Below are 27,988 nucleotides of genomic sequence, written 5' to 3' on the forward strand. Positions count from 1 at the left end.
TACAGTTCTAATTGAGCCATCTGGGCACGCTTGCACTGATTGAAACAGTTCACGTTGCTTCTAGCTACCACACTCCACAAAAGGTCTTGCACAATGATATTAGTCCACAGTTCACGGTCTAGTGGCTAGCATTGGTGCCTCTGGATCACGGCGTCCCAGTTCCGATTCCTGGCTGCGTTGGGGTCATCGTCGTCGTCATTATTTGTGACAGTGGATTGGATTGTATAAAAATTGGGCATGTAGAAAAAAAATTGGGACTTTGTACAGCGTTGATGACAGCGCAGTTTAGCACCCCACTAACCGAACATCATCAAAGAATTCTATTAAAGTAGGGTTCCAGGAGAAAGGATGAAATTGATTTTTGCTTCTCCAACATTTTGGACTTTTCATAATGTGGCCCGCTGCTAGAATTTATAGTGTATATTCTAACAGAAGATTAGAAAATTATATTTACCAACCGTATATTTGTAAATGAAACAGCTGAAATTAGATGCGGGCTGTGTTCTACCAGTTTTGGTTTACTTGTTGATTTCTGGTGCCCCCCCCCCCCCCCCTTTCACACTAGCCCGTGCAAGTTACCTTCCTTCACCTTGATTTGAGGATCCTGTACATAAAAAGCACAAGCAGTGCTGCAGATTTATTTAATTTTACCTGCTTAGCTTGGTGAAATTTTTGAAAGTAAATGTAGCGTGATATCCATCAGATCTACCGGTTGTAGCATACAAAGTACTGAGACAGCAGAAGATTACTTTCATGTGCTCTATGGAAGTATATGCCGAGCTGGTTGCCCATTGCCCACTTAATTTATTAATACAGTCTAATATGACTTGCAGAATTACTGAGAGAAATATTTACTGTATTTACTTGAGTATAAGATGACCCTGAATAGAAGACTTCCCCTCCTCCTCCTCCCCCCTTTTTTAAAAGGGTTCTTGAGAAATTTTATTTTTGATGTGATCTGACTTATCAAAATTACAAACTGTAAAATATCAGCCTAAAAAAGTTAACATTATACTTATTCTAAACTTTTGTCATTTCTTGATTCCTTACATTTTGATAAAATAAACAGAAATAAATGATTTACATTATTTTTTATCTTCACTTCCTTTTTTGCTAATTATCTAAGCAGGTCATCTGTGGTATCACTATTTTTAATCCACATCATCATTGGTATCATTAACCTGTTAGGTGGGTAGTTTGCGCGCGCGCCTCTACCACAGTAGGTAATATACGCCAGCGCGCCCGTTCGCGGTGGTGCTGTGCACTGTTCTCAAGTTTTCCTTCGCGTTTTCATTGTTGAATTTAAATTGATATTGGGTGGAAATGAATAAAATATATTGCAGAAGCTAACAAAACTGTATTTTCACAATATTACATATAGTTTTCAGTGTGAAACATTTTAAAACAAGATGCTGCACACAAGGAAACTTCACATCCTGCGCACCAGTATGAAGTCTCTGTGTGAAGGCCTTTTCTCGTACACACCACACACCTCCTTGTTGGTCTTTTCTTCATTGTGGGTGGCAGAAGGTCTGGAAAATGCCTGGCTGTAAGGCGTGTTGCTTTTGGTGTTCGAGGTGGACGTCCTACTGATGCCCCTTGATGTGGTGAAGATCACCAAGACTAATCAGGAAGTTCATTCTACTTTGTTCGCCACCATGCTTCTTGTACAGAATGTATGCATTGTAGCATGCAGTGTCCAACAAGTGGCGGAAAAGCTTCTGATAGTATTTTTTCAGCCTGCTTCTGGCCATCTGGTAGCTTTGTAACTGAGAATCGCACCTATCCACCCCCCCCCCCCCCCCCCTCCCCGTATTCTTGTTGTAGTCAATGACAACTTGTGGCTTTTGAACGATTCCCTTCTTCGAGTTTACATTTACAAATGTATCGTCATGGAAGGTGCTAGGTGCTGACCATAACAACGTCTCTTTCGTCTTTCCATTTCATTACCATCTGCTCGCCTTTGTACCCTGTTATGTACTCCCCTTTCTTCAGATTTTCCTTTTTTACAACGTCAGGGAACCCCTTCCTGTCTTGCCGCATTGTGCCGTCAACATCGTGTTATTGCTGGTTAGTTTGTCCACCAAATCTGTACTGGTGTACCAGTTGTCAAGGTAAATACAGTGGCCTTTCCCGAGTAGATCTTGTGCAAGCTCCAAAACAATTCGAGAGGTTATTTTTTCATCTGGATAGTGGCTACCATAATTAGTGTCCTTTCCAGTGTAAACAATAAAGTCCCATACTTACCCCGAACTGCTTTCACAGAGTTCGTACAATTTGATGCCAAATCTGCTACGCTTTGATGGAATATATTGCTTCCATCCAAGCCGTCCTTTCCAGAGCAACAACGATTCGTCAAAGGTGATGTTCCTTTCTGGCATGTACACTGATCTGAATTTACGCCACAGATGCTCCATAATGGGGTGAATTTTGAATAGTTTTCTGCTGATAGTGCCTAGTGGATCATATGAGGTATTGTCAGCAAAGTGGAGGAATTTCAGTAGAAGATGAAACCGCTTTTCACTCATCACTTTCCTGAAAGGTGTGTCAACAGATTCCCTCTTTGAAAAGTACATTTTGTGGTCTGGTTTGTGAAGCATTCCTTGAAGTACAAGCATTCCAATAAGTGTTTTTACCTCGTTGCGTGTAGTATTCTGCCAACTGTGAACCCTGGAGCGTGCTGCTAAATTGGGATGAGAAGCTATGAACTGTTCTGCATATAAGTTCATCTGTTCAGCTATCATTTGCACAAAGCATCATCTGCAAAACACACAAAACAACTCATCAAATTGTTTTGTTTTAGAGGCACAACTGTACCACTATTACCACTGAACAAATATTGAATACTAACTGAACTAGCACGCATAAATTCACTAGGTACCGTCTGCTGCAGTAGTGTCTCGCCGTCAGATGTTTCTGAATCGAAGTCACTTTCACTAGACTCAACATCTGTATCTTGAAAACTTTCAGAACTATCACTGAAATTATCGCTACTTTCTAAAAGAAGCTTCTCAGTCTCAGAATCTGATAAACGACTTCTTTTCGCCATTGCAAAAGATCACTCACTAATGCTGCGGTAAACACAGACGAAGAAGGCGTGCTTTTGGGGCTGCTTCACAGGACGCATTTTCTCGACGCGCTCGGGTGGACAATGTTATAACTAGCCTAGAACACGCTGTGTTGCATGACAAGAGCTGCCATCTAGTGGACGAAGCACAACTAATACCACATTGTCAATGGCAGGCCGATAACTCGTCATTCCCACTAGCTACTATCCACAGAACGCAGTGGACGGATATATCCATCGAACCCACTGTGCAATAGCAGAGCATGGACGGATATATCCGTCATACCCACTTAAAAGGTTAACTGTTTTGATATTTTCATGTAACCAATGAGAGATGGAAAAAAGCAGCACTGTATGTCTCCATAGGAGCAGCAGTGAAATGTATAATCTTAATTGTCACAAATATTTGCCTGTTTCTTCTAAATATGTTGCGATTTATGACATGGTTATGTTGGTACCTGAGAGCAGCTAATTTTTTTTTTTCCGAATACATAATGTATTTCGAATCTATATTGCTGTGAGAATTTGATGGTATTTTGTCATCTCTTGCTTCCAAACATGTTGTCTGCCCTGCTACTCTCTTGTAGGCTGTGCAGCATCAGAACTGACGTAACCCCTTATGTCCTCGTCATACCTCGTAGCGAGCGTTCAGCAGCGTTTCTGCACAAAACACGTAACTGTGCCACTGACCCCTAGCTAGACTTGTACTGTCTCCTGCAGAAATGTATACTATTGTTGAGTATTTGTCCAATTTTTAAGTCAATTCAGTTCAGACTACAGATTTATTGAGGCAGATTGTATTTTTTTATGTTAGATGTTCATAAAAAGCCAAGACATGCTGCATACATTCTCATGGTTTACAGCATGATGAAATGTGTCTGATTTAAGCTGAACGCTAGTTGTCTCATACTTATTTTAGTTGCTCATTTGCCCTAATTCTCAGCCAAACTGTTGTCACTGCTCCCCCTCCATACTGTGAATGTGGTAACCATGAGCCTGAGCTGCTACACTGTGCTCACTTGGTTGAAACTTGACTAATGTTATGGATATAGGGAGTACGCATAAAACTTTAGCAAGTTTTCTTGGAAACTAGGAGCTGTCGCATGAAAAGCCACTAGCCAGTTATTCAGGATAGGTCCATTTACAACATAGCTAAGACTCATAAAAATTTAAGGTTAACAGGTCTGACGGCCCCCATGTATGACATAGCCACTTGATTTTTTTAAAAATCATTTATGGTGGTTTGTTGTTGCTACAAGAGACGTGCCAGTGCTAGAGCATACTCATTGTAGAATTTGTTGCATATGTCACTGTGTCTAATGTTTTTCCTCTACTATTTTTCTTCAGTTATTTTTCAATTCCATGGTTAAGTATTTCTATTTCTGTTACTTTGACAACTGTTTGATGATCAAAAGTAGAAACTGTATTGTCATTTTCTTCAGTGAAACAATTTTGCATGACAGAGTTTAGTATTTCACTTGAATTTTAGAGTCTTTCATGTCACTGCCATCGCAATATTATAATATGCACTGATGGTTGAACCCATAGACCCTCCAGTCTCTTCCCCAGACCTGAATGTCTTCTGTGGGTTGCCCAAGTAGTTTATCATAATTTTCTTGTTCAATTTTCTAAATACACGTCTTCTATCTTCCTTAAAGGAAATTATTCAGATAGTTATGGAGATGAAAATGTAATTGCGATGGGTGACTGGAATTCAGTAGTAGCAGAAAGAAGAGAATTAAAAATAGTCGGAGAACGTGAACTGGAAGAATGGCATAAAAGAGGCCACCTGGTAGAATTTTGCACGAAGCTTAATTTAATCATTACTAACAGTCCATTTAAGAATCTGAAATGAGGTTGTGTACGTGGAAGAGACCTGGGTACACAAAAAGCTTTGTGATGGGAAGTTAAGGAGATGGGACCTGGATAAATGTAAGGAAATGGAGACTGTCGAGAGTATCAGATATAACATTATGCAATTTTGTACTAAAACAGAGGAAAGGTATACATTAGAAAATGAATGGCAGCATTGAGAGATGAAGGAGGGAAGAAAGCAGAGGATCACCTGAGTAAAAAGACAAGGCTAGTAGAAATCCAAGGATAACTCAGGATGTATCAAATTTGTCTGACAAAAGGAGAAAATATAAAAGTACAGGAAATGAAGTAGGCAAAATGGAATACAGATGTCTAAAAAACGAGACTGACAGAAAATGCAAATTGGTTAACCAGGAACGGTTTAGAGGACAAATGCATGGCTGCAGAAACACACATAACTAGGCGAAAGACAGTAGAAAAAGGAGAGAGGCTGTAGAAGAAAAGAGAAGTAGCTATATGAATATCATGTGCTCAAGTGGCAAGTCAGTAATGAGAGAGAGAGAGAGAGAGAGAGAGAGAGAGAGAGAGAGAGAGGGGGGGGGGGGGGGGTATATAAGAGAAACAAACTTGAGAACATTGTAGAAATAGTAGTAGTATGTGAGACAAGATGGGAGATATAATACTGTGAGAAGGATTTCAAATTTCAAAGAGCGCTGAAAGACCTTACTGGAAATGGGGCCTCTAGATAGGATGACAGTCCCTCAGAATTATTGTGATCTCTTGGAGAGCCAGCTATGACAAAATTATGCTACATTGTGTGTAAGTTTTGAGACAGGCAAAATGTCGTCAGACTTCAGGAAGTATGTAATAATACCACTTCAAAGAAGTGAAGTACTGACAGGTGTGAATACCACTGAACAATCAGTAGGATTGCAAAATTTTGATACAAATTATTTACAGAAGAATGGGAAAACTGGTAGGAAACAACCTTGGGGAATATCAGTTTTGGTTTCAGAGAAATAAAGGACATGTGAGGCAATACTGATCCTACAATTTATTTTAGACAATAGGTTGAAGAAATGTAAACTTTTATTTATAGCAACAAATGAGATGGTACTGAACCAAACTGGAGGAAAAGCAGTTTATGTGACAACTTTACCAGAAAAAAGAATAGGTTAATAGGACACATCCTTAGACATCAGCCTACATGATGGTGATTCCTATAACTATATTGCTCAGAATTGAAAGCTTTGGGACTCTGTCTTTCCAGACCAGAGAATATTTTCTGTCAACGGTGGATTGTCTAACCAATTGTATAAAATAATTTTCAGAAGTAATGTTTAACACATTGTTGCGTTAAGCTTATTCTCAGCCTCCAGTCCAGTTCGTCTCCCTCTCACAGCTGCCGATTTATTGTGGCATGATTGAGGAATTTATACACAATACTTTGTAAGCATTCCACCACATTAATATTTGATACGTGGGACTAGTAGAAACTTCTGGCTAGTATTTTGGGCATACTTTTGATGATTTTCATGTCTCAGATTGACCCACTTTCTGTATTTATCCCCTCAGCACAGAAATTTTTATGCCATTGACTATGCTGCCACCATTGGTAAACTGTTTATTTTTCTGGATATATTGTACTAGCTTATTGCCTGCTGCTTTGCCTTCATGGACTGAACGCTCTGCACAGATTTCTTTTGTTTTTCTTTAATCAATTTTTTATGTTCTTCACAAATTAGAATACCTTCAAAAATTTTCATGCTAATTAAGGCCATAGAAGAATGGTCTTTTCCGAATTTACTTCTAACCTAAAAGCGATTCTGGTGCATGGAGTCCAAGGTTCCCGTTAATTATGCCTTTTGCGTGCTTTTGGTGATATTTCCATAAAAACTATCATGTCCTGACACATATTCCTTTATATCTAACCAAGAGGAGAAATATCAATTTTATACATTTAGCTTTGAAAATTTTTTAATATAATGAAATGTTTTCTTAAAATTTTTCATCGACTGTTTCATCGTCTTAGGAGCTGAGTTTCCAAAAACAATGAAAAACGTATATTTTGTTTCTAACAGGGAGGTCTCATACAAATATCATAGAGCTAGCTTTGAAAATACTTTCATAATGAAATAATTTCATAAAACTTTTCATCCTCTGCTTCACTCTCTTAAGAGGCTGAATTTCCAAAATCACTGAAATATGTATTTTTTATTTTCAAACCATCATGTCAAATACCAACTTTTATTATGTAGCTTTAAATATGCTGTAGCAGTTCTTTCATAATGATTTATTTATAAAAAAATAAAAAAAACTTCCCCCTATTTTACCCCTTTAGTGGTTGAATTTCCAAAAATGCCAAAACCTGTATTTTTTTATTTTTGACTGAGAAACCAAATACTACTTATCATCGTTGTGGCTTCAAAATTGCCTTAATAGTGACTTGTTTTTAAAAAGCCTTTCTTTCTCTTAGGAGTGGAATTTCGAACAATTCCTTCTTAAGCGATGCCTACAATATAAGATCCACACCATCTCCAAATTTCTATCCTTAGCAGTTTGAGCTGGGCAGTGATGAGTCATTGAATCAGTCTGGCTGTATTTCGCCTCCTTAGGGGCTGAATTTCTAAAAACAGTGACACATATTTTTTAATTACTGAATGAGAAACCAAATACCAGCTTTCATAAATTTAGTTTTAAAAATGCTTACACAATGAAATGAAATTTTTTCAGAAAACATTTCACCCCCTTAGGGGTTGAACTTCTAAAAACAGTGAAACTTGTATTTTTTTATTTGCACTCAAGAAGCCAAATTCAAATTTTCATAGATTTAGCTTTAAAAATTCTTTCGTAATGATATATTTCATAAAACATTTCATCCCCTCTTTCACCACATTAGGAGTTGCAGCGAAACATCTCCTGAATTGCTGTGGCACCGAGGTCACCGGAAGCAAGTCTTGAGTTTTGTTAATGTGTTGATATACGCTTCTGAATTAATGGTACGGCTCTTGCCATCAAATCAATGAGAATCACACTTTCACAGTCCCAGAATACACTGATTATGACCTTACTGGTGGAAGCAGCTGCTTTGAATTTTTTCTTCTGTGGGAAGTGGGAATGGCACCATTCTATCGACTGTCATTTTGTTTCGAGTTGAAAATGGTGGTTCAAAATGGTGAACCCAAGTTTCATTACCTGTCACAATCTAGGACAAGAAGGCATCCCCCTCAGCTTCAAAACATTGCGACAAATCAAGACAATTTTTTTTTTCTATGTGATTTACGATCCACTGTTAGATAACACCGGACCCATCTTGCACACACTTTTGAATATCCAAGAGTGTGGATAATTGCATCCACACTTCATTTGCTGATTGACAGATGCAGCGCCTACTGCCGAGCCATGATGTGTCTGTCCTCACGAGTGACAACATCAGCTCACTGCAACATGTCAGGTGCAACAGCCTTGGATAGTCTCCCTGACTGCTGCAAATTGTGGAGCTCAGCTGAACTGTCTTCTAATGACCTCACCCTCCATGCCCAGCGACTAACTGTACTTCTGTTGACAGCAGATGCTTCATAGATCTTGCACAAGCATTTGTGAATATTCCCCACAGTTTCTTTCTCTGCAGTGAGAAATTCAATGATGGTACGTTGCTTGTAACATACATCACATACAGATGCCATTTTGAAACTGTCCTGCAGCTATGCTATCTGTCAGAAGTGACAGAAACTTTGCACGCTCATTCAGGAGATGTCAAATAATACATACGTAACGTTTCATAGCATTGTTTTCGGCTGAGGAAAAAATGTGGTACATTACTTTCTGGGCAACCCTCATGAAGCCTTTGACGTCTGATGTCCTTTTTGTGTTGGAATTCAGGTCTATCTACAGAAATATCAAAGCACCCAACCATTTACAAAAAAAATACATCCCACTTATCCTAGTCCCAGAATTATTAGTTACTACTTTAATTCTTACACAGAGCTTTGGCATACAATGTACAAATATGATTTAATTTCTGAATACCTTAAAAGTTTTTCTTTTCAGATTATTGTGACTGTTTTTACACATTTATGATAGGACCAGACAGAAAATAAAGCCCTCCCCTCCCTCTACCCCCTTTGTTTTGCAAGAAAAGCAGCTGACAGTTGTACAAAATGGTGATAACTGATAATTGTCTTTAATGCTTCTATAATTTAAAGTAATCACTGTCATTCCTTACAGTTTTTATGCACCATTCCCTTGCAGTAAAAGCTCTTGTTTTGGTTCCTCAGTCATTAACTGCAGCAATACCAGTGCATTTTCAGTAAATTATACTACTAGCTTTTGGACACTTTACGACTGCCAAGAAAAAAATATGGATTTCTTTAATTGTCACTAACTTTTATTAACATCATTGTTTTTGAAGAAGTACTGATGTGTAAGTAGGATCCAGAATCTCTCTCTCTCTCTCTCTCTCTCTCTCTCTCTCTCTCTCTCTCTCTCAAACACACACACACACACACACACACACACACACACACACACACACACACACCTCTGCCAAGCCAAGTATGATTCCTTCAATGCGAATGCACATCAGGTTCCATTTCCTCTTGCAGGGATACAGTTTGCACTACGGTGAGGGGTACATGGACAGGGATGCTGCATTGGCGTATGAGGAGTTGAAAATGTGGGTTAGCCAGAGAGCATGTATGGATGGCCAAGGCAGTTAAAGAAACTGTTCTGCAGAAGTGGAGCTTCTGGATTCGAGTCCTGGTCCAGCATAAATTTATAAATTTTGAACTTGCATCTCTGATTAATTTCAATGCTCTATAGAAATGTCCCTGAACCTTAATATTTTTTTAGCACTATCTTCAAAAACACATTTTATATTTTTAACTTACTGAATCATTTATAGTTTATTTACTCGTATTATATGTTGTGCAACATTTATTTACAGATAGAAGAAAAACTAGGAGCAGTTCCTAAATATTGCAGATATTCAAGATGAAATTGAAATAGTTAACATAGTTTCCGAGAAAAATGTTCATTCAGAATCTACTTCACACTTGGAAAGTATAACACAGTAACAAAAGTATCCTGACGAAGGTCACTCGCAATAATGACTGAAACGTCAGTAGTTTCACATATTGACAGTGTGGTCACAAACCCAGAAAAATTTTATTGACACAGGCTGCGGAAGCTGACGTTTATATATAAACACATTTCTTGCTGTGTTTACCGCGTTTGTGTCTCTTACAGTTGTGACAGATTATTCTTATGTTGTTTTATTTGTTGCACTTTTCTGCTGTTGCCCAGCTTTTGCTAGTATACAAGTGACACCTATCTTAACCTCCATGAGCGTCATTTGCATCTAATTTCTGCTTGACTCTCCCTTCGAGAATACACTTAAATACCGAACTGCAGACTTCTGAAGATCTGCAGTATTTGTAGCTGTTTATTCAGTGTGTGGTTTTGTGAGCTGTGGTCCCAGTTCTTGACAAAAAAGTCGTCACTAACATGGTTTATACTAATAAGTTAAGTAGAAATAATGTATAACCATTCACTGTTTGTATATTCACAAGAGTACAGAAAATACAATGGTTATCTTCTTGTTGTCCTCTTAGTGGAATATTTCTTCGTCATTTGATTGATTGTGTCAATACCACTTGCTGTCTTCATAATATAAATTTATGACGGATTTCTTCTGCACGTTGGCAGGTAACCCATTACAGTTAATGTTGAGACAATAGCAATAGAAGGTTTCTTTTGTGTTTTCCATGGAGGATATAAGAAGCAATTGTGATTGGAATATTTCCAATACTAGACTCACCGAAAACAAATTTACTAGAATATAATTCTCTTCTTGAGACAGTTTTTACTTCATTAAGTATATGTAGCTTGTAATGTTTTCACAAGAATTAGCTTGTGACTGCACTATAGATCTTCGACCAAATGAACTGAAGTGTAATATCTGTCTGTGGTGACACTGTGTCTTGAATTATGTTTAGGAACTACCAGCCATATAATCACAGTTGCAGCTGAATTGGATTGTGCCATCATTTTTCTTGACTGCACTTGGCTCCATATTGGTAACTTATTGTGTTTCAGAGTCTGTGAGCACGCACATGAGCTGTGGCTATAAAATAATTGAGCCATTGCTGTAAAAAATTTTGTTTCAAAAACATGTTTAGTTATTGTCACCCTCAGTACTCTCTCCTCCTCCATCCGTACAATGCTCCATTTGAATTTTCCATTTATGGAAACAGTATTGGAAATCTTCCTCTGTGTGCTCGTTGATGACTCATGCCACTTTTTCTTCCACTGATTCAACAGACTGAAATCTTGTATCCTTTTAATGCAGACTTGACACTGTGATGCTGTATTTCGCTAGAAACCTCTTACCAGACAATGCTGTATGAGCCGGTGCATTGTCTTGATGCAGAACCCATGACTTGTTCTTCCGCAGTTCGGGTACTTTTTTCTTATTTTCTCCTGGAGTTGAGCAAAAACCTCAAGGTAGTAATGTTGATCAATAGTTTGATCTTCAGGAACCCACTGAAGATAGACATCAATATTTGGGGGTGGCAACATCGTCACTTTGAATCTTGGTTTGCTCATTTCAGGTTTTTGTGTGTGTGTGTGTGTGTGTGTGTGTGTGTGTGTGTGTGTGTGTGTGTGTGTGTCCGTCCAGTGAAGTTGGGCTCTTCCAAAGCACGGATTGGTGCTTGGTTTCTGGATCATAAGTGAAAAACCAAGATTTGGCACACTATCACTCTGTACAAGAACTTAGGATCTTTTTCAGTGAGTGTCAGTACAGACATTTTTACAAGTTTCTGTTTGTTCCTTTACACTTTTCTGATGTTAACTTGGTCATATAAAATTTGCCTTCCACATTCTTTGTCAACTCCTATAGTTTCAACATCAATCGAGTATTTTTGATGTTGAAGGGTGTCCTGAGCATGAGTAATCTTCAGTGTCATCTTGGCCTTCTTGGAAATGCTTGGACCACTCAAAAACTTGCGTACATGACAAACAGTCTTTGCCATACCTTCTTTTGGTAAAAGATAGGTTTCAGTAATAGTTTTTCCAGTTTCATGTGAAACTTCATGACAGTTTGTTGTGCTGTTATTATGCTTATCATTTTTCTGGCAAAACTAAATAACATTTCGTACACAAATGGAGGCCAGGGCCACATTGATTTGTTTACAGACACCAGAGGTGTCACATTCGACTGAGAAGGCTTTATGCTTCACAACTATTCATCATTCACCTTTAGCGCATGCTTACTTAAACTGTGGCAGCATCAGTCCTATTCCTTCGTGAAGGCCTTGAAAAGGACACCTACCATAGTATGACGACGATGACATTTCATCAGTAACAGTGAGCATCCCAGCCAAAATATTATTTCCACAATAAATAATTAATTTTATCAAATACTTCTCATATTGCAATAAACTTGTCATATCACCTGTGCTCGTTTCGAGTCCCTCTGTCATCAAGTCTTACTATTTTGTTAAGTGGCTGGAATCTAGCTCTGCTTATTGTAGCTGAAAGAAATTCAAATTACATCACCAGAACAATCATAAACCAAAGAGAAATGAGTTGTGCTCATTTTTGAGGTAGTTGTTGCTATGCACACACTAAAATTTGTTGTCTAAGTGTCAGATATTACCATAATGCAGTTATTAATTAAATAAGATATTTATTGTTAAATAAACAACTAGGTTACAATAGTATATTTACAATAATTATTCACTTTATGTTCTGAAGATGCACCCAGCAATCTGTGGTGTGGATCACATGCATTTGGGTTTTTCCTTTTACACAAATGAGATTGATGGCATCCTATACACTGTCAATTTCAACATCTTTCAGAATTCATATCATCTTTTAATGATAAAAGTTAGCAGATACTGTTCCTTCAAGACTGTAGTGACTGGTCAAAACTGTGGCACTGAACGTACATAAAATTTTCAGTAATTGATATTGCGTTTCAGTAATTGGTATTGTATTTACTTTGCAGTCACTATGCAAAATATCAATGACACACAATGTTTTGCTGAAATAACTGCACTATACGGGTGGTCAGTTTTACTTGCATTGCCATGATTTCCTATGTCCAGAGTCATCATAGTGCTGCACAAGGAACAAATGGGAAATTAGTGTTATACAAGAACTTCTGTTTGTATTGTAAAATACACAAATTCCATAATTCTGGAAGTTTTGGCAACCAAGAGGAGTATAAGAAAATAAAAGTTACAGTTGTACATGTTTCTTTATTATTATAGTTGAGAAAAAATTCAGACTGCTCTTAATAGTGCCTAGAGTGGCACATTCTCACTTCACTAAATGCGGAAACCTGCCAATAAAAGTAAACAGATTATTTGTGGTGGCCATTTTCAAGTAGCTGTATATAAATTTCAATGTTTTACAAGAGAAATATCTTTTGCATGCTGCACATGCACTCAGATGGTGTTTCACGTTCATAACAATGCATCAGTGGATGTCCTAGAGTATTACATGATTTTTCTGTTGTGTAGTGGTTTTAGATTTGAAACAGCCCATGAAAGTTTTTTTATAATAAAATGAAACGGTGCTTACACATCAGCTTTTAATTTATCATTTGAAAACGATGCAGTTTTCACTAATGTGAAAAGCCAGTTCTGAGCCAGGACAGCCACTGAAGTACCAAGTTAAGAAGGCAAAATGCATTTGGTTGCATAAATAAAATAATTTATTAATGTGCAGCATGCAAAAAACATTCCTCTTGTTAACTACTGCAGTTTAAAAGATAACTGAATGTTAAGTGTTACAGCTCCCTTACAATAATCCCTCTTTCATTGACTCACATCCATGCTGGTTAATAACTACTAGGCTATCAGTTTCCCGACACCATCCATGCCTGAAAACATGGAAAGCTTGTTAATACATTTTAGGGACAGCGTTCTAACCTGGAGTCAACCGAACAGTTCTTACAGGCATCTTTAGCTCATGTCTTAAATTGATATCAGTGTACCCCTCAGTTATTTACACAGTCTCCGCAACATAAACAATTTTCTAAGTTTTTCTGTGTTTTCCCAACTTTGTCATATCAAAGTGAATCATGGGTTTTAATAAGAAACAAGAAAAACGTTTACAGAGCATGAAATGAAACTTTTGGAGAGCTATTAAAGGACAGAAAGCTACAGAAATAAGAACATCAGGAAAAAACTTCACATAAACAATGTACAAAAAAGAGAGAGGAAAACAATTTTAGAAGTAGTAGTGGCAGCAGTAGCAGTAGTAGAAGAAGAAAAAGAGTCTTTATTATGTACTTTTTCTCATATCATTGTTGTCCTTGTATGTAAATACTTTCAAAAATCAAACAATGGAAAATCCAGAATGGAATGTAACAATATTGGAGAAGGAAAGTTGCTAGTCACCATATAGCGGAGATGCTGAGTCGCAGATAGGCGCAACAAAAAGAATCTTTTTGTTGTGCCTATCTGTGACTCAGAATCTCTGCTAAAAGGTGAATACTCTCAAAAAGCTACCCTCTGTCATGAACTCCATGTGACCAGGATCAGGATTGTAACTTCAAAGTGAGGTGTCACCTGTAGCCATGCTGTCATAATCTGATACGCAAAGTTTCTCTAGCAGTGTATCCTGGTATGATACTACGATGATTACAGCATTAAATCCTGTGAACATATTGGTGTTTCCTGGCAATGGTCAGTATGCTGAGAGAGGATATGCAGGGTGTGGTTTTCATCATGGATTTGACTCTTGTCATTAGCTAACTTGTATTTCAATGTATTTATTTCACCTCTATTTCTTAAGTCCTCTGTCACATTTCTTATATTGCTTTTGCTTTCATCTTATTGTAAAAAAAAGGAGGGGGGGTAGAGAGAGAGTGAGTGAGAGAGAGAGAGAGAGAGAGAGAGAGAGAGAGAGAGAGAAAATATGAGAAGAAAAGAAGAAGAAGAAGACTGCTTTGTTTGCAGTTTTATACCTGAAGGGAATATACATCAGAAAATCAGTTTATCATAATCAGTGTGTGAATTTCTTTTTGCTTTTTCTTTATAGTATAATAGCTTTGTGTCTTCAGTAGCAGCATTTGAAACCAACTATTTCAATCAGTATTCTTCATAAATCATGAAAGAGGTATTCTTCTGATGTACAGATACATTGCCTTACTGTCTGACATCGTGTAACATCTGGTTTAGATAGATTCAGAATATAGATCTTGAAGCCAGCTGCGACTGAGGAGGTGCCAGATTCATTTCTCACAGGAGTTTAAAGTATTCTAATGCCTCCCATTTATCCAAAAACACTTTCAGAAGCATACATGAATTTGATTAATTCATGGCAATTTTCCATCTTAGCTATTTCTCTTCTTCGTCCTGAAAAATCATTTGAAATGGCATTTTTTTTTACATTTCCTGTGGGTAGCAGTTCATTTTGAGTAGATGTTAAACCGTAATATTTGTTCCTTCTGGAAACAATATAATCTGACCCTTAAATATTGTGAATGCAAAGTATACATTTTCTCCTTACTGTGTATGATCTAATTTACTGTCATGAGTGATAATTGTGTACATTTATTTATTTTTCATTGCTACAGGAATGCACATCACGTAAGAATATCAGATTTTGTGTGTGGTTGAGAATATAGAGGAAGAAAATGTTGTCTATTTCTTTATTCTTGTATCACTTTGTAGTATTACTTTCCTTCTGAAATTTGCATTTCCTTCTCTTAAAAGTTAGTATACTGTCTTGTAGTGGTGATTGAAGAGCACTGAAATTTCTTTGCAGGTTATGGATGTATATGATCTTCCGCCATTGAATCTCTCTTCGGACAGTGATGATTCGGATGAACCAAATACCAAAGATAGTAAAACTCTGACGTCTCCTCGTGCTGCTGTTTCTACTCCAGAGGTGAAAGATTCTGAAACAGAAGTAAAACCTGAGCCACCAGTTTCTGACAATGTTGTGGGTGAAGAGGAGGAACCAGCCCCTGTGCAAATAATTGATGGTATCTGGGATAATTTTAAAAACTACAAAGCAAGTCTTGAGCGCAAAGAACAAGAAGCAGCAGCTGTTGCAACGGGATCATACAGCACTTCGCATGCCATTGAAGTAATTATGTCAGATCATGACTACTGTGTGGTTAGCAAGCCCAGTAACTTAGGAAGTGTAGATGATATTGGGTCTGTTGATGCATCTATTGGTGGTTTAACGAGTGCAGAAGGACCCAATGTGAGTGATAAGACAATGGAGGGAGATAAAGATTCAGGATCGAATACAGACAGTTCACCTGAAACTATGGAAGCCACAGACAACGGAAATAGATCAAAGGTTGTAGCGGCTGACAGTGGATCTGCAGTGCCCACTAATGTTGGAAGATTAAGAGTATTAGCAGGCACTGAGAAAACATTAACACAGTTATCAGACACAGGAAGGTTACCTGGCGGGACAACAGAGGCCACCTCGTCAGTTGCATCCGGAACCCCACCACAACCCAGCAACCCATCTACCACTGCATCCTCTAAGAAGCGGACAAAACAGGCACGTAAGCGGCAGAAACGTGAAGGGGCTAGTTCGTCGTCTAGTTCCTCCAGTAGTGATAGTGATTCGTCTAGCTGTAGTTGTGGAACAAACTGTAGTTGTAGCAGCAGCAGTTCAAGCAGCTCAGGTTCTTCTTCAAGCAGTTCAGACTCGGATAGTTCGACATCAGAAGGACGCAGACGACAGGCTGCGAGACGAGAGAGGCGGCGTGAGAGGGCACGGAAGAAAGCTGCTGCTGCTGCTGCTGCTGCTGCAGCTGCAGCTACAGCTGCAACAGCAGCAGCCACTGTGGCTGCTACTTCTGGTGAAGCAACAGCAGAAGTGAGCAGAACCCCAACTGCAAATTCTGTACCAGTTGCACCATGTGACACAGAACGCGGTAAGTGTTATTGAAATGTGTACATTTAAGATATATTTAGTTACTATTGTATATTCAGTTGCTTGTGTTATTCTAATTTGAATATAGTCATTGTAGTCAACAATTTTTCCAGTATGTTTACTTTTTCTTCATTTTGCCAGTACTTGAAAGTTTTAGTTTGGGAGTAAAAGACAGCGATTTGGTGCTTTGTCTGGATAGTACATACTTGACTTGTTTTTCATTAATGACTTTATCTTCTTTTCTTCACATTTCAAGTGGATGAACAACTAGCCAATATTTTATATTTGGGTGATAGAATTTCTATTCCTGCCAATAGAAACGCTTCAAGCAGAAAGTATTAATCCTATTTACCAGAATTCCATAATACCTCTTCAGGGAGGAAAGAAGCGTTAGTTGGGGAGGTTTGAAAGGAACGTAGAGAAGGAGCAGGTCACTCAGCTACTAGATGGAGGAAACACCTGTTGTAAAAGCATCAGAGAATGTGGATTGAAACAAGAAGAGAAGCGAAAGATGGAGTGAACAAATAAATAAGGAAAGAGAAAGAAGGAAAGAGAAGAGAAAATCTTCTTTCTGCTTCCTCCTTTCCTTACTTTCTGTTTCTTAATAGCACTATTATTTCCACTTTCTTTTCTCTTCTGTTGTAATCCATCTTTACTTCTCACTCTGTGTGATCTATCGTTTCGAAACTGAAACTGAAGAGTGATCTTCAGTTTCTCCTACATCTTTGCCTCTCATTTTACACACAAATAGGTTCCTCTCAGCGCAAGATCCGAATGATCTGGCGCCCTTTCGAATCTTTTCCAACCAATCCCTCTGTCTCATCTCGAGAATGATCACGTAATTTTAAGCCCAGGATTAGTATTTTATACATAGTTTTTCTTAACAATATGAGAGATTCTGCCTCCTTTAAGCTAAATATTGATCAGACATTTCCTCCTTGTAATTTTTAAAATTTTCTCAATAGAAAATTGCCTTTGTTACAGTTTTCACATTGAAAAATGTTTGTTTTTAAGTTTAGACCCTGTGGCTGTGCAGGAGGTTGAGTTAATATAGGATGTAAGGTCTACCAATTATGCAGAACACCGTTTTTTTCCAAGTTCCCGAACATGTTTCAGCACCACTGTGCCATCATGAGTGGGTTTCCGTTTTATTTAATCTGTAATGTAAACATTTTTCCTAAAGGATTACAAAAATTATGTGGATATTTAGTTCAAACAATAATTCGTTTCTTTTTGTTAATACCTTTACACTTGGTGTGCATGATTTTTCAGGACCAATTGTGTATTATTTATTACACGTAGCTTGTCATCTGCAACCAAACGATGTTGATGAGAAATTTTGTTGGGAGTTAACCTATCATCTAAACGTAATTTAGTTTTTTGCGATATTTCGCACCTGTATTCGTTTTTACTTATGTTTTCGTGTGGCAAGCTCTCTTATTTTCAGCATCATGGTGAGGTGTTGTGATGCACACATAAATATAACACATATTTTCACAAATAAGGCCGTAAAAGCACTTTGCACTTCACCAAAACACAGTGTAATTGTGGTTGTTGTGTCTCCCAGCCCAGTTAGTGTTCATTTGTTCACCAGTGAGTTCGGTGCCAAACTTAAATTTTGTTTACATTTTATCTATGTATGTGTGTGCCTCATTGCTGAAGAACAAGAGGGCATCATGAAGCAGGTTTTCAACCAAGGCTTCACATCTATTTTTTCACGGAACAGAATTACATGGATTAAATGTGTGCACCACTGCCAGTTTGTACCAATGAAATTTCAAGCCCTCATGAAGAATTTGTCTCACTATTGATCAGAAATAGCAAAAGCTGTTGTGGGTTTGCTCGCAGATCACTTGGTGGGGAATTCAAGAGCATCAGCCTTACTTTCTTGATGTTTTCTGGTGCCCTGGTGGTTTCTGAAGGTCCTGGTTTCATTTTCTGCGTGTTACCAGTATTCATGAATGTGTCCACTTACAGCAATAGATTTTTGATCAGGAACAAGGCCTTGCAGGCGCAATATTGAATTGTTCCTGAATGCGTGTTAGGCTGCAATGACTGAAGGGTCATTGAAAAAGTAAATTGCTATGACGGAAGCCTTTTCTTCTCTCACCCATTGCATTATTGCTATTAAACTCACTTAAAAAAAAAAAAAAAAAAGTGCTGCCATTTTGAATGCACTCAACCTCACACAATAATACATAATGGCTTCTGTGTGTGTGATGCGTTTTCAAATAAGGAAGTTCCTGCTCTGCACCCTGTATATGCTTCAAATGCACGGAATATTTTTGTGATTCTGTGATGGAAGAAGCATATTTATTTTTCAGAAGATGTGACATTTCCCTTCACTCTCTCCATTTGGCTGTATTTCATATTATACGATACGAATAATCTGGAAGAGTTCATACTATAGTAATCTGTACATAAATAGTATAGGACTAAAGGGAACCACTCACTCAATAGCTGAATCATTGAGTAGTTGGTTAACTAGCTTTCTCGCAGGGAGGCAGCTGTTTTCTGGTTAGAAATTCAGGAGGGAAGTATGGCAGATGCATGGTCCAAACATGTGATGCATGGGTACTGTAGCTGGTGGGATATGGCATGCAGTAAAGTGTCATGGAGATTTATCCTTGCCACACATTGTTATCTTCCGGAACCCTCCTGGTATCAATCTCCTTTAACCTACTATCCACACACCTTCCAGCTAACAGTTTCCCATTCCCCACCCCACCCCAGTCCACATCTCCTGGCCACTTTCGAGTGCCGCACCCCACTGGCTCCATCACCTGTTAATCATTTGCCTAGCCTGCGCACCTGCTGCCCTTCCTTCCTGCATTCTTTAGACAGCAAACCTGCTGCCTTCCTCTGAGCCACTAGCCAAATGCCCCCCCCCCCTCCAAACCCTTTTGCCTGTCGCCTGTATCTCCCTCCCTCTACCCACCCCATGGCACCCCACCCAGTCCATCTGCAAAATGCAGACCCGCCATCGTGTGTTCAGCTTGCATGATGTAGGGGCTCGAGTGTGGTATTTGTGTGTGTGTGTGTGTGTGTGTGTGTGTGTGTGTGTACACACTCCAGCTCGGCAAAGAATATATTTAAAAAGCTAGCAGGTTTTCTTTCCTTTTTGTGCGTGCCTGTGCATGAGCCAGTGCTTCTGCTATTCAGTGACTGGTCTTCTTTGCTCCTGAAATGTTAACATTCTACCATAACTTTTCTATATAATCTAAGGAATTATTCAAACACCAACAGATTGACACACATTCATTGTGTGAACTCTTTTTGTTTTATGCCCCTTACATTTTTATTAATTTCGTAATCTTCAGAAATTGTCTTCATTAATGTGTCAGGAATGCCTGGTCTTGAGCAGCCTAAATTTAATAAAAATAGTTGATTTTCCATTTCTCATTGAACATGCTCTCTGTCAAAATAGTGACTGTAGAATAACTCTCCCATTTGCTCATGTAAAGACTAATAAACTAATGAGATAGTATGTAAAGAAATGCTGGTGTTTTTTCTTTGATACACAGGAAACATTCCTATACTATTAACCCGATTTGGTAATCGATCTCAATGTTAAGTAGGGTTTCACAGCACTCGTTTACTTTCTTGTTGGTATCAAATTTTTTAGGACCAAAGCTGTAGTGTTGGATACAATTTTCTCCATAACATTTCATTTTCCTTGAAACATAGTTAAGAGGTCATGAAGATACTTGGTTAAACAGTTGACAGTGAGAGAGCCCTAATAATTTGATCAGAAAATATTCATTCAGTTTTGAAATTAGACCTGTTTTGTAGTAAACATTTTGAACAATGCGTAAGAGTTTGTAATGTAAACACCTACACCTGAAGTTTCTAACAATTTCTTAAACTGTATAAGATGAAGCATGAGACAAAAAGTTATGCCTCAAAACCAGATGTTACAAAGCAAACATGAAATACTTATACATTCTCCTCACTATCCATAAAAGCATTATTGTACTGTCATAGTCACTGGAAATCCATCAGCAACAAAAAATAAGAAATGACTAATGTTGGCCATTAATTTAGTCAGTCTACGCATTTCATTTATAACTTTTAGACAAAAACAACCATGCCATGTTTTGCACGTCATAAGTTGATTATAGCTATATTGTGCAGATACAGCTGCAACTACATTTTTCTGCAACATTCCCTAACTATGTTTTTATATTGATCTTTATCCCACAGAACATGCAGATGGCGTAATTCATGAGTCTGATCTCGACACGGACGAGACTGAGACAGATGAGGATTTCTACGACCAGCATCCTCAGCGACAAGCCAATAGACTACTTGCTGAGAAAAGAAACCGCTTGATGTTACTGGCAGCTGTTGCTCCAGCCAGCAATGGAACTGCTCAGTTGGCACAACAACTACAAGAACTGAATCAGCAACAGCAGCAGCATCAGCATCAAGAACAGCATCAGTACCAGAGGCAAGAAGAGGTACAGCAGCAGCAGCAGCAGCAGCAGCAGCAGCAGCAACACCACCACCACCACCACCATCACCATCACCAACAACAACAACAACAACAACAACAACCCGACCAACAGCAGATACAGCAAGTGCCACCACAGCAGACATTGCAACAGATGCAGCCACAACAACATGTAAGAATAGGGTCTGGTACTGTTTCAGGAGATTCAAGGAAAGTCAGGACCAGGAAAAGGAAGCGTGCTGTGCTTGCAGATGCGAGAACAGGGTCAACGTCTTTAGCTGCCAGTTCAGAGATGGCTGTGCGACCTTTGGGTACATTGGCATCGACCACATATCGGGACTCATCTGGTGTAGTCACTCAGACTCCTATATCTGAAAGCACTCCTGTAATGTCTACAACTTCTGCAGTTCGGACAACTGGAGGCAGTGGTTCAGAGGGTGAAAATAAAAGACTGTCAAAGAGGCGACGTGTACCAAAGCGCTTCTATGGAGATTCTAGTGATGAGGACGGCGAGACACCTGTGACACCACAACCAAAATGGCGTAAGACTGGTAGTAGTGGTGGTGGTGGTGGTGGTGTTGGTGGTAGCAGTGCATCTGTTGTTTCCGTTGGTGCCCCACATACGCCATCTCATGTACCTGAACCACCGCATCTTCCAATCAGACAACAGGTATTCCATTTTTCATTCTAACTACTCAATAAGTAAGGAAATATATCTTTTAAATTCTTTGAATTCCATGTGTTAATTCTCTCTCTCTCTCTCTCTCTCTCTCTCTCTCTCTCTCTCCCTCTCCCTCTCCCTCTCCCTCTCCCTCTCCCTCTCCCTCCCTCCCTCCCCCTCCCTCCCCCACCCTCTCTCCCCTCCCTCCTCCATTTCCCTTTGCCCCAGCCACCCAGCCTCTCACAGCAGCCTAAGTTCAGATTGTGAGTTTTGATATTTGATCTAAGGCTACATTCACTGTTTTCTAGAATCAGGAATCTTCATGCCTCAGACCTGTTAATTTTGTATCACTGTAAACTCTGCTGCATAAATGCCTGGTTATAGATTTTTTATGCCTAATCTATCATTTTTTAAGTCAGTGTATGTCATTTGGTTCCCTGCCCGGTGCATGTCTTTCAATTTGTGCAAGTTTTGCAGTTTGTGCATCAGTTTTTCTGTTTATTAAATCAAACTGTTACTCACTTGCCATCAAAGGCAGAGAGAAACTATTCCAGACCATTGAGCCAGTGATATGGTCATACTCTATTGACTCACATAGTGTTTATTACAACATTAGCACCATTGAGTTTTTTTTTTTTGAGTTCAATAAAAACACACTAGCTATGTGAATTTTCCAAGCACAGTAGACCTCATTAAGCGTTTACTTTTTTTTGCTTCACCAAGCTCTTTATTTCCACCCTGACATTTGCTTTTTATTCACTTAGTAAAAGTGGTTGGAATGTCCGTTCACCAACCCATTATCCACTTTTTTTTTTTTTTTAATTTGTCATAGAAACAACCTTTTCTGCAATTAGTTTTAGAGAACTGCAGCTGGTTATGTCTTTCAATCAGCTCCTATAACATCTTGATTGAATTTCTAGGAAGTATTGCTTATGGGTTTGGATTTGTGTGTGTGTTTGAAGATTCCTTGTCCTTCTGAGAATCTTTTGTAATTCTAGACTGCACTGCTGAGCAATGGAGTAGCTGTGCAACAAAAATATTATGTTGTCTGATACTTAGATGTATTGTACTTGTTTAAAAAGATTAAGTTACAAATTAGTTTTGAGGTTTTTTTCTCTTTAATCTTTAATTTTAATGTACAGATGTAGAAACTTTGTAACACTTCAGATTAATTACTGGGTAAGTTAGTGTTTATTCAGGTGATTTAGCGTTGTTTCTGTTGCCAGGAAATCAGGCTTTTTATCAGTTACTGAGGCACTAAAAGGGAGCCAAAGTAACTGGTTATTATGATAGTTTCAGCCAGTATCAAAAAATTATTGTCAATTGTTATAGACAGTCAAGGCAGTGGAGCTTGCACATTCCAGATATAGTCAGTGGCAGAGACCTATCACTTCTGAGGTTGTTCTAAATCAGGGCTTAACAACTTGCTGATGAGTTGAGCAGAGCAGTTACGGCGTGGTGAGGAGTGAGGGAAATGTGCAGACATCATGTGGTCTCAACAACTCAGGAGACATGCTAACAGGGAGGATCACTTTTGAGACTGGTGCCCTCTAATAGCAGCAATGGGAAGTCGGCATTGTGTAGCACTGACACCATCTTTGCACTCCAGTCTGCAGTGCATTGTACAGAAAATATGGGTTAACAAAATGTATAGTGTATCGTAAAATGCTGAGTACTCTCAGGAAGTTCAGTTTCCAAAGGCATTACACATCTTATCACATCAAAGAATACACAGATGCAAAATATGAAGGGCCTGAGCATGTATAAGGAGTTTTAAATATTAAAAGGAACACTTTGAAGAGTAAGAAAAAGTTAATGTGTAATTTGGATGAGCTACAGAACTGCACTAGTTTTAGCAAAGTCCTTGCACTCTTTCACAAATAGTGATTTAATGAAAGAATACCTTTCTGCTTGTGTTTATATGTCTTTTGTACTTTGGTAATCATTGTTGCCACAACTGTTTTGTGGTCACTGATACCAGTATTGATGTGGACATCCCCAAAGAGATCAGGTCTATTTTTTGCCATTAGATCCAATATATTTTCATCATGAGTGGGGTTCCTATCTATCTGTTCTAGGTAGTTTTCAGAGAAGTAATGTAGCAAAGTTTCACAGGATGTCTTATCATGCCCACCACTAACAAAACTGTATTTTTCTCAGATAATTGTTGGATGATTAAAAGTCTCTGCTGATTACAGTATGACTGGGGAAAATATATACAAGTGAACTGAGGTTTTCTCTAAAGTATTCAGTTACATCAGGAGATGAGTCTGGTGGGCAATAGAAGGATCCAGTTATCATTGTATGCCCACCCATGATACTGAGTCTTGCCCAAGCAGTCGTACATGCTGCCTGAATTTCTGTCTCAGTGGATTTGAGTTTGTCTGCTGCGACAGATACACCACCTCCATTTCCCATTTACCTATCCTTTCGATGTACCCTTAAATTTTCCCTAAAAATCTCACTGCAGTCAATTTTGGGTTTCAACCAGCTTTCTGTATGTAGTATTATGTGAGCCTCACTGCTTTTTAAGAGTGGTTCAAACTCTGGCACTCTGCTGAAAATGCTTTGGAAGTTTACCGTTAGGATTTGAATACTCTCATCTGTGGTAAGCATTTCTTTCGATCTTACTCTGGTACTTCTAGGTTTCCTACAGCTATCATTATCTGGATTGGATGGGGAGTTGCCTGATCTAAAAGAACTCTTTTGTGCACCCCATGCACAGTCGGTTACGTGAGTAGCAGCCTCTGATGTGAAGTGTGCACCTGACCTATCTTGGGGGACCCGCAACTCTATGGCCCAAGTCCAGCAAGTTGTAGCCTAGCTTGTCACATAACTTTCGAAGTATCTGGTTCAGCCCTTCCACTTGACTCAGAGCCAAATGGCAATGATAAGTTCTGTGGACAGTGCTGCAAATTGTGAGAGCTTCGTTGGAACTCAACATGCAAGGCTGGTCTTCTCAACTTTCTCTGCCAGTTTCTGGAATTATCAAAGGATGACCCCAGAACCCAGATGACAGGCATTGTTCGTTCCAATGTGCCCCATAATCTGCAGTTGGTTGCACCTTGTTAACTAAGCGGTAAGGCCAAAATAGCCTTTTCAACATTTTGAGTTAGCCCCCGAGGCATATGCACTTAGTGTGCCTGGTATCCTGTCCTGTCCCTTGCTGCCATTTCCCTAAGAGGTACATCATTTGCCATACATTTGAACTGCTGATGATTAATAGATTACTACCCTTTTACGTTGCCTCCTCCTGACACCGGACAAAAGAGGTTTTCCCCAAGACAGATGAGGTGAGTTCCACTGGCTCAGTTTCAGTGAAAGATAGCACCTAAAATTTGTTGGTTAGGGTGATCAGTTCAGTACAACACTCTTGAGTCCTTCCTGGTGCCAGTCCACCCTGATTGCCTAGATCTATCGTTGGCACACCACTTACAATCAAGTGGGTGGGTAAAGACAGATCCTGTGCTTTCTGCAAAGGAGACAGGATCCACAGGAGAGATTAGTACATGTATCTCTGGTACAGGTATCACAGGTACATGACCCTTGGGAGCTCTCCCAATACACCAATATGCAGCAGCTGCCAGTCGTTTGACAGTAATCGGAGCGATTTCCAGTTACTTTTGAAGTCAACCAACACATCCCATGTTTGAGGATAGGCCTACCATTCTCAAAACTTTTAAAAGAGCACAATTCAGTTTAAGCTTACAGTTGACAGTAGGTCATCGAGGCACTCGCAAAATTTCACAATATATCACAATACAAAAGGGTATTGATACAATCAATGAAAGATTACGCAGAAGCAATGCAAACAGTAAAATATGCGAATCTAGAACTTTAAATTGACACACAATCTTATACATGCGGTCTCAAACAAGGGAAAATTCCTGTCACCTTTTATATGTAAACAAATGTGTGTATTGCTGGATTTTTCACTTAGGTGATTCTATGCACACTTCTACCCTGGCAAGCTGAAGAACAACACTGCAGCATAAGTTTATTTCAACCAAAATTGCTAAAATATGCAGCACCAACAAAGCGCATAGGCTACCTGTTACAGCTAACAATGCTAATAAGACTATGCCCAGTAAAGTACTGTGGTGTCAAGCCAATGTTCAGATTGGTGATGGCTTTACATATTTATATGGAACCAGGTGTACATCTGTGCTTATCCTGACCATTCTGTGTAATTCTGTCTTTCTGCTACAGATTACCTTTTGTTGCCCAAGATTTCTTTCATAGAAATGTATTTAGAAATAGATTAAATTAGCATTCACATCCATTGTGCTGATGATTTACAGGTTCCTTCTAAAGGTACCTGTAGTGAGCTCATTACTGTAATTAAGTTAATTGTTTATCTAATTAATAAGAGTCGTAGTTGTCATGCAGTCTGCTATGGCTAACTGGCCATCAAGATCTGGTACTCATGTAAAATTAGATGGTGATGAACATTTTTTGTATATGAGGACATAGTCAATAATATGACACCTTCTTTATACTTTTACAAAATTAGCTGCTCTTTGTTGTTTTTACATAGGTTTACAACAAGCTTGTTTTTGTATTTGTGCCATTTTCAAGTGTTCCTGATGACTTTACATTTATATATCATTTTAATCTAGCTCTATGTAACGATACTATGATATTTTTATTTTATACTTAAATGTAGATGGAGTGACACCCATAAAACTTTTTGGAACGCTATTTCTTTTACTTACTAAGTTGTGAATGTAGATCACGTATTTACTTCCTATAGAAATTTATTGTCATTGTTTGACACTTGTCAAATGACAAGATTGTTCAATTGATGCATTATGTTTACATGTAATTTATATATTTGGTAGTCAGAAATATTTTTTGCCAGAGATACTTTGCATTATGTGGATGTGTGATCTTAATGTTGTCTATTGTTTTTTGTTTATTGTGTATTGTTCAACCCTTTTCTTTTCTATTATATTAACTCAGTTTTACAGATAGTTTTATGTTTGAGGTCCATTTGTTCATTTAGGGTGTCATTCGGATATCTATTTGTGTGTCTATAAATTTTAGGTTCATCCAAAATGTTCATGTTTTGACCTTTTGATATCCTGTGTAGAATTGTCAAAGCATTTTTGATTGTGTTCACTCTACGGTTTTTATTTCTGAAGTATAGGTGAAAATGTAATTGGCTACACTAACAAAATAAAAACCACAGAGTGTACACAATCGAAAATGCTTTAAAAATTCTACATACGGTACCGAAAAGTCAAACTATGAACAATTTGGAAGAACTAGAAATTTATACACACACAAGTAGTTATCCAAGTGAGATCCTAAACAAACAAATTGATCACAAACAAAAAAACTATCTTGAGAACTGTAGTAATGTAACAGAAAAACAGGGATGAGCAAAACATATAAAACAGAAAACAATAGACAATATTAAGATTGCACAACTACATAATGAAAAATATCACCGATAAAAAATATTTCTGACTACCGAAGATATAATTTACTTGTAAACATAGTGCACCAATGGAACAATCTGTCATTTGACAAGTGTCAAACAAAAACATGAAATTTCTATAGGAGATAAATATGTGACCTATACTAACAACATAGTAAATAAAAGAAATAATGTTCCAAGATGTTTTACGGGACATGACTCCATCTAGATTTAAGTATAAGATAAAAATATAATAGTGTTGTTACATAGATGCAGAATAAAATGATATATCAATGCAATGTCGTCAGAAACACTTGAAAATGACACAAATACAAAAACCAACCTTGTCACGAACCTATATGAAAACAACAAAAATTAAACTATCAGCTAATATTTTAAAAATATGAAGATGTCATATTATGACCTTTTGCAAGCTGCGGGCTCAGCAGAAAAGAGGTTATAGTCAATAATGTTGTTCTGTATCATTGTTTTGCTCAGACTCCTTAAAGTTAATTTTGGAATCACCACAAATCATTATTTGCTCTCTTTCAGCAGACATAACACGGTTTCAAAATTTTCTAACTACTTCTGTAAATTTCCCAGTAGTGATCTGTGTGGAGGGGGGAGGGGGGGGGGAGGGAGGGAGGGAGAGAGAGA

At 38.3% G+C, this 27,988-nt stretch overlaps 1 protein-coding gene across 1 annotated transcript in view; it reads left to right on the forward strand.

Annotated features, from left to right (window-relative positions):
- The window catches only part of LOC126250804 (uncharacterized), a 47,634-nt gene that overhangs the window by 4,734 nt on the left and 14,912 nt on the right, over positions 1-27,988 (forward strand). Inside the window, exons 2-3 of the mRNA XM_049951589.1 lie at positions 15,665-16,796; positions 20,999-21,918. Coding sequence (XP_049807546.1) covers positions 15,665-16,796; positions 20,999-21,918 — 2,052 coding nt within the window. The remainder of the gene's footprint in view (positions 1-15,664; positions 16,797-20,998; positions 21,919-27,988) is intronic.

This window comes from Schistocerca nitens, chromosome 1 (genome assembly GCF_023898315.1).
Source record: "Schistocerca nitens isolate TAMUIC-IGC-003100 chromosome 1, iqSchNite1.1, whole genome shotgun sequence".
Lineage (NCBI taxonomy): Eukaryota > Metazoa > Arthropoda > Insecta > Orthoptera > Acrididae > Schistocerca > Schistocerca nitens.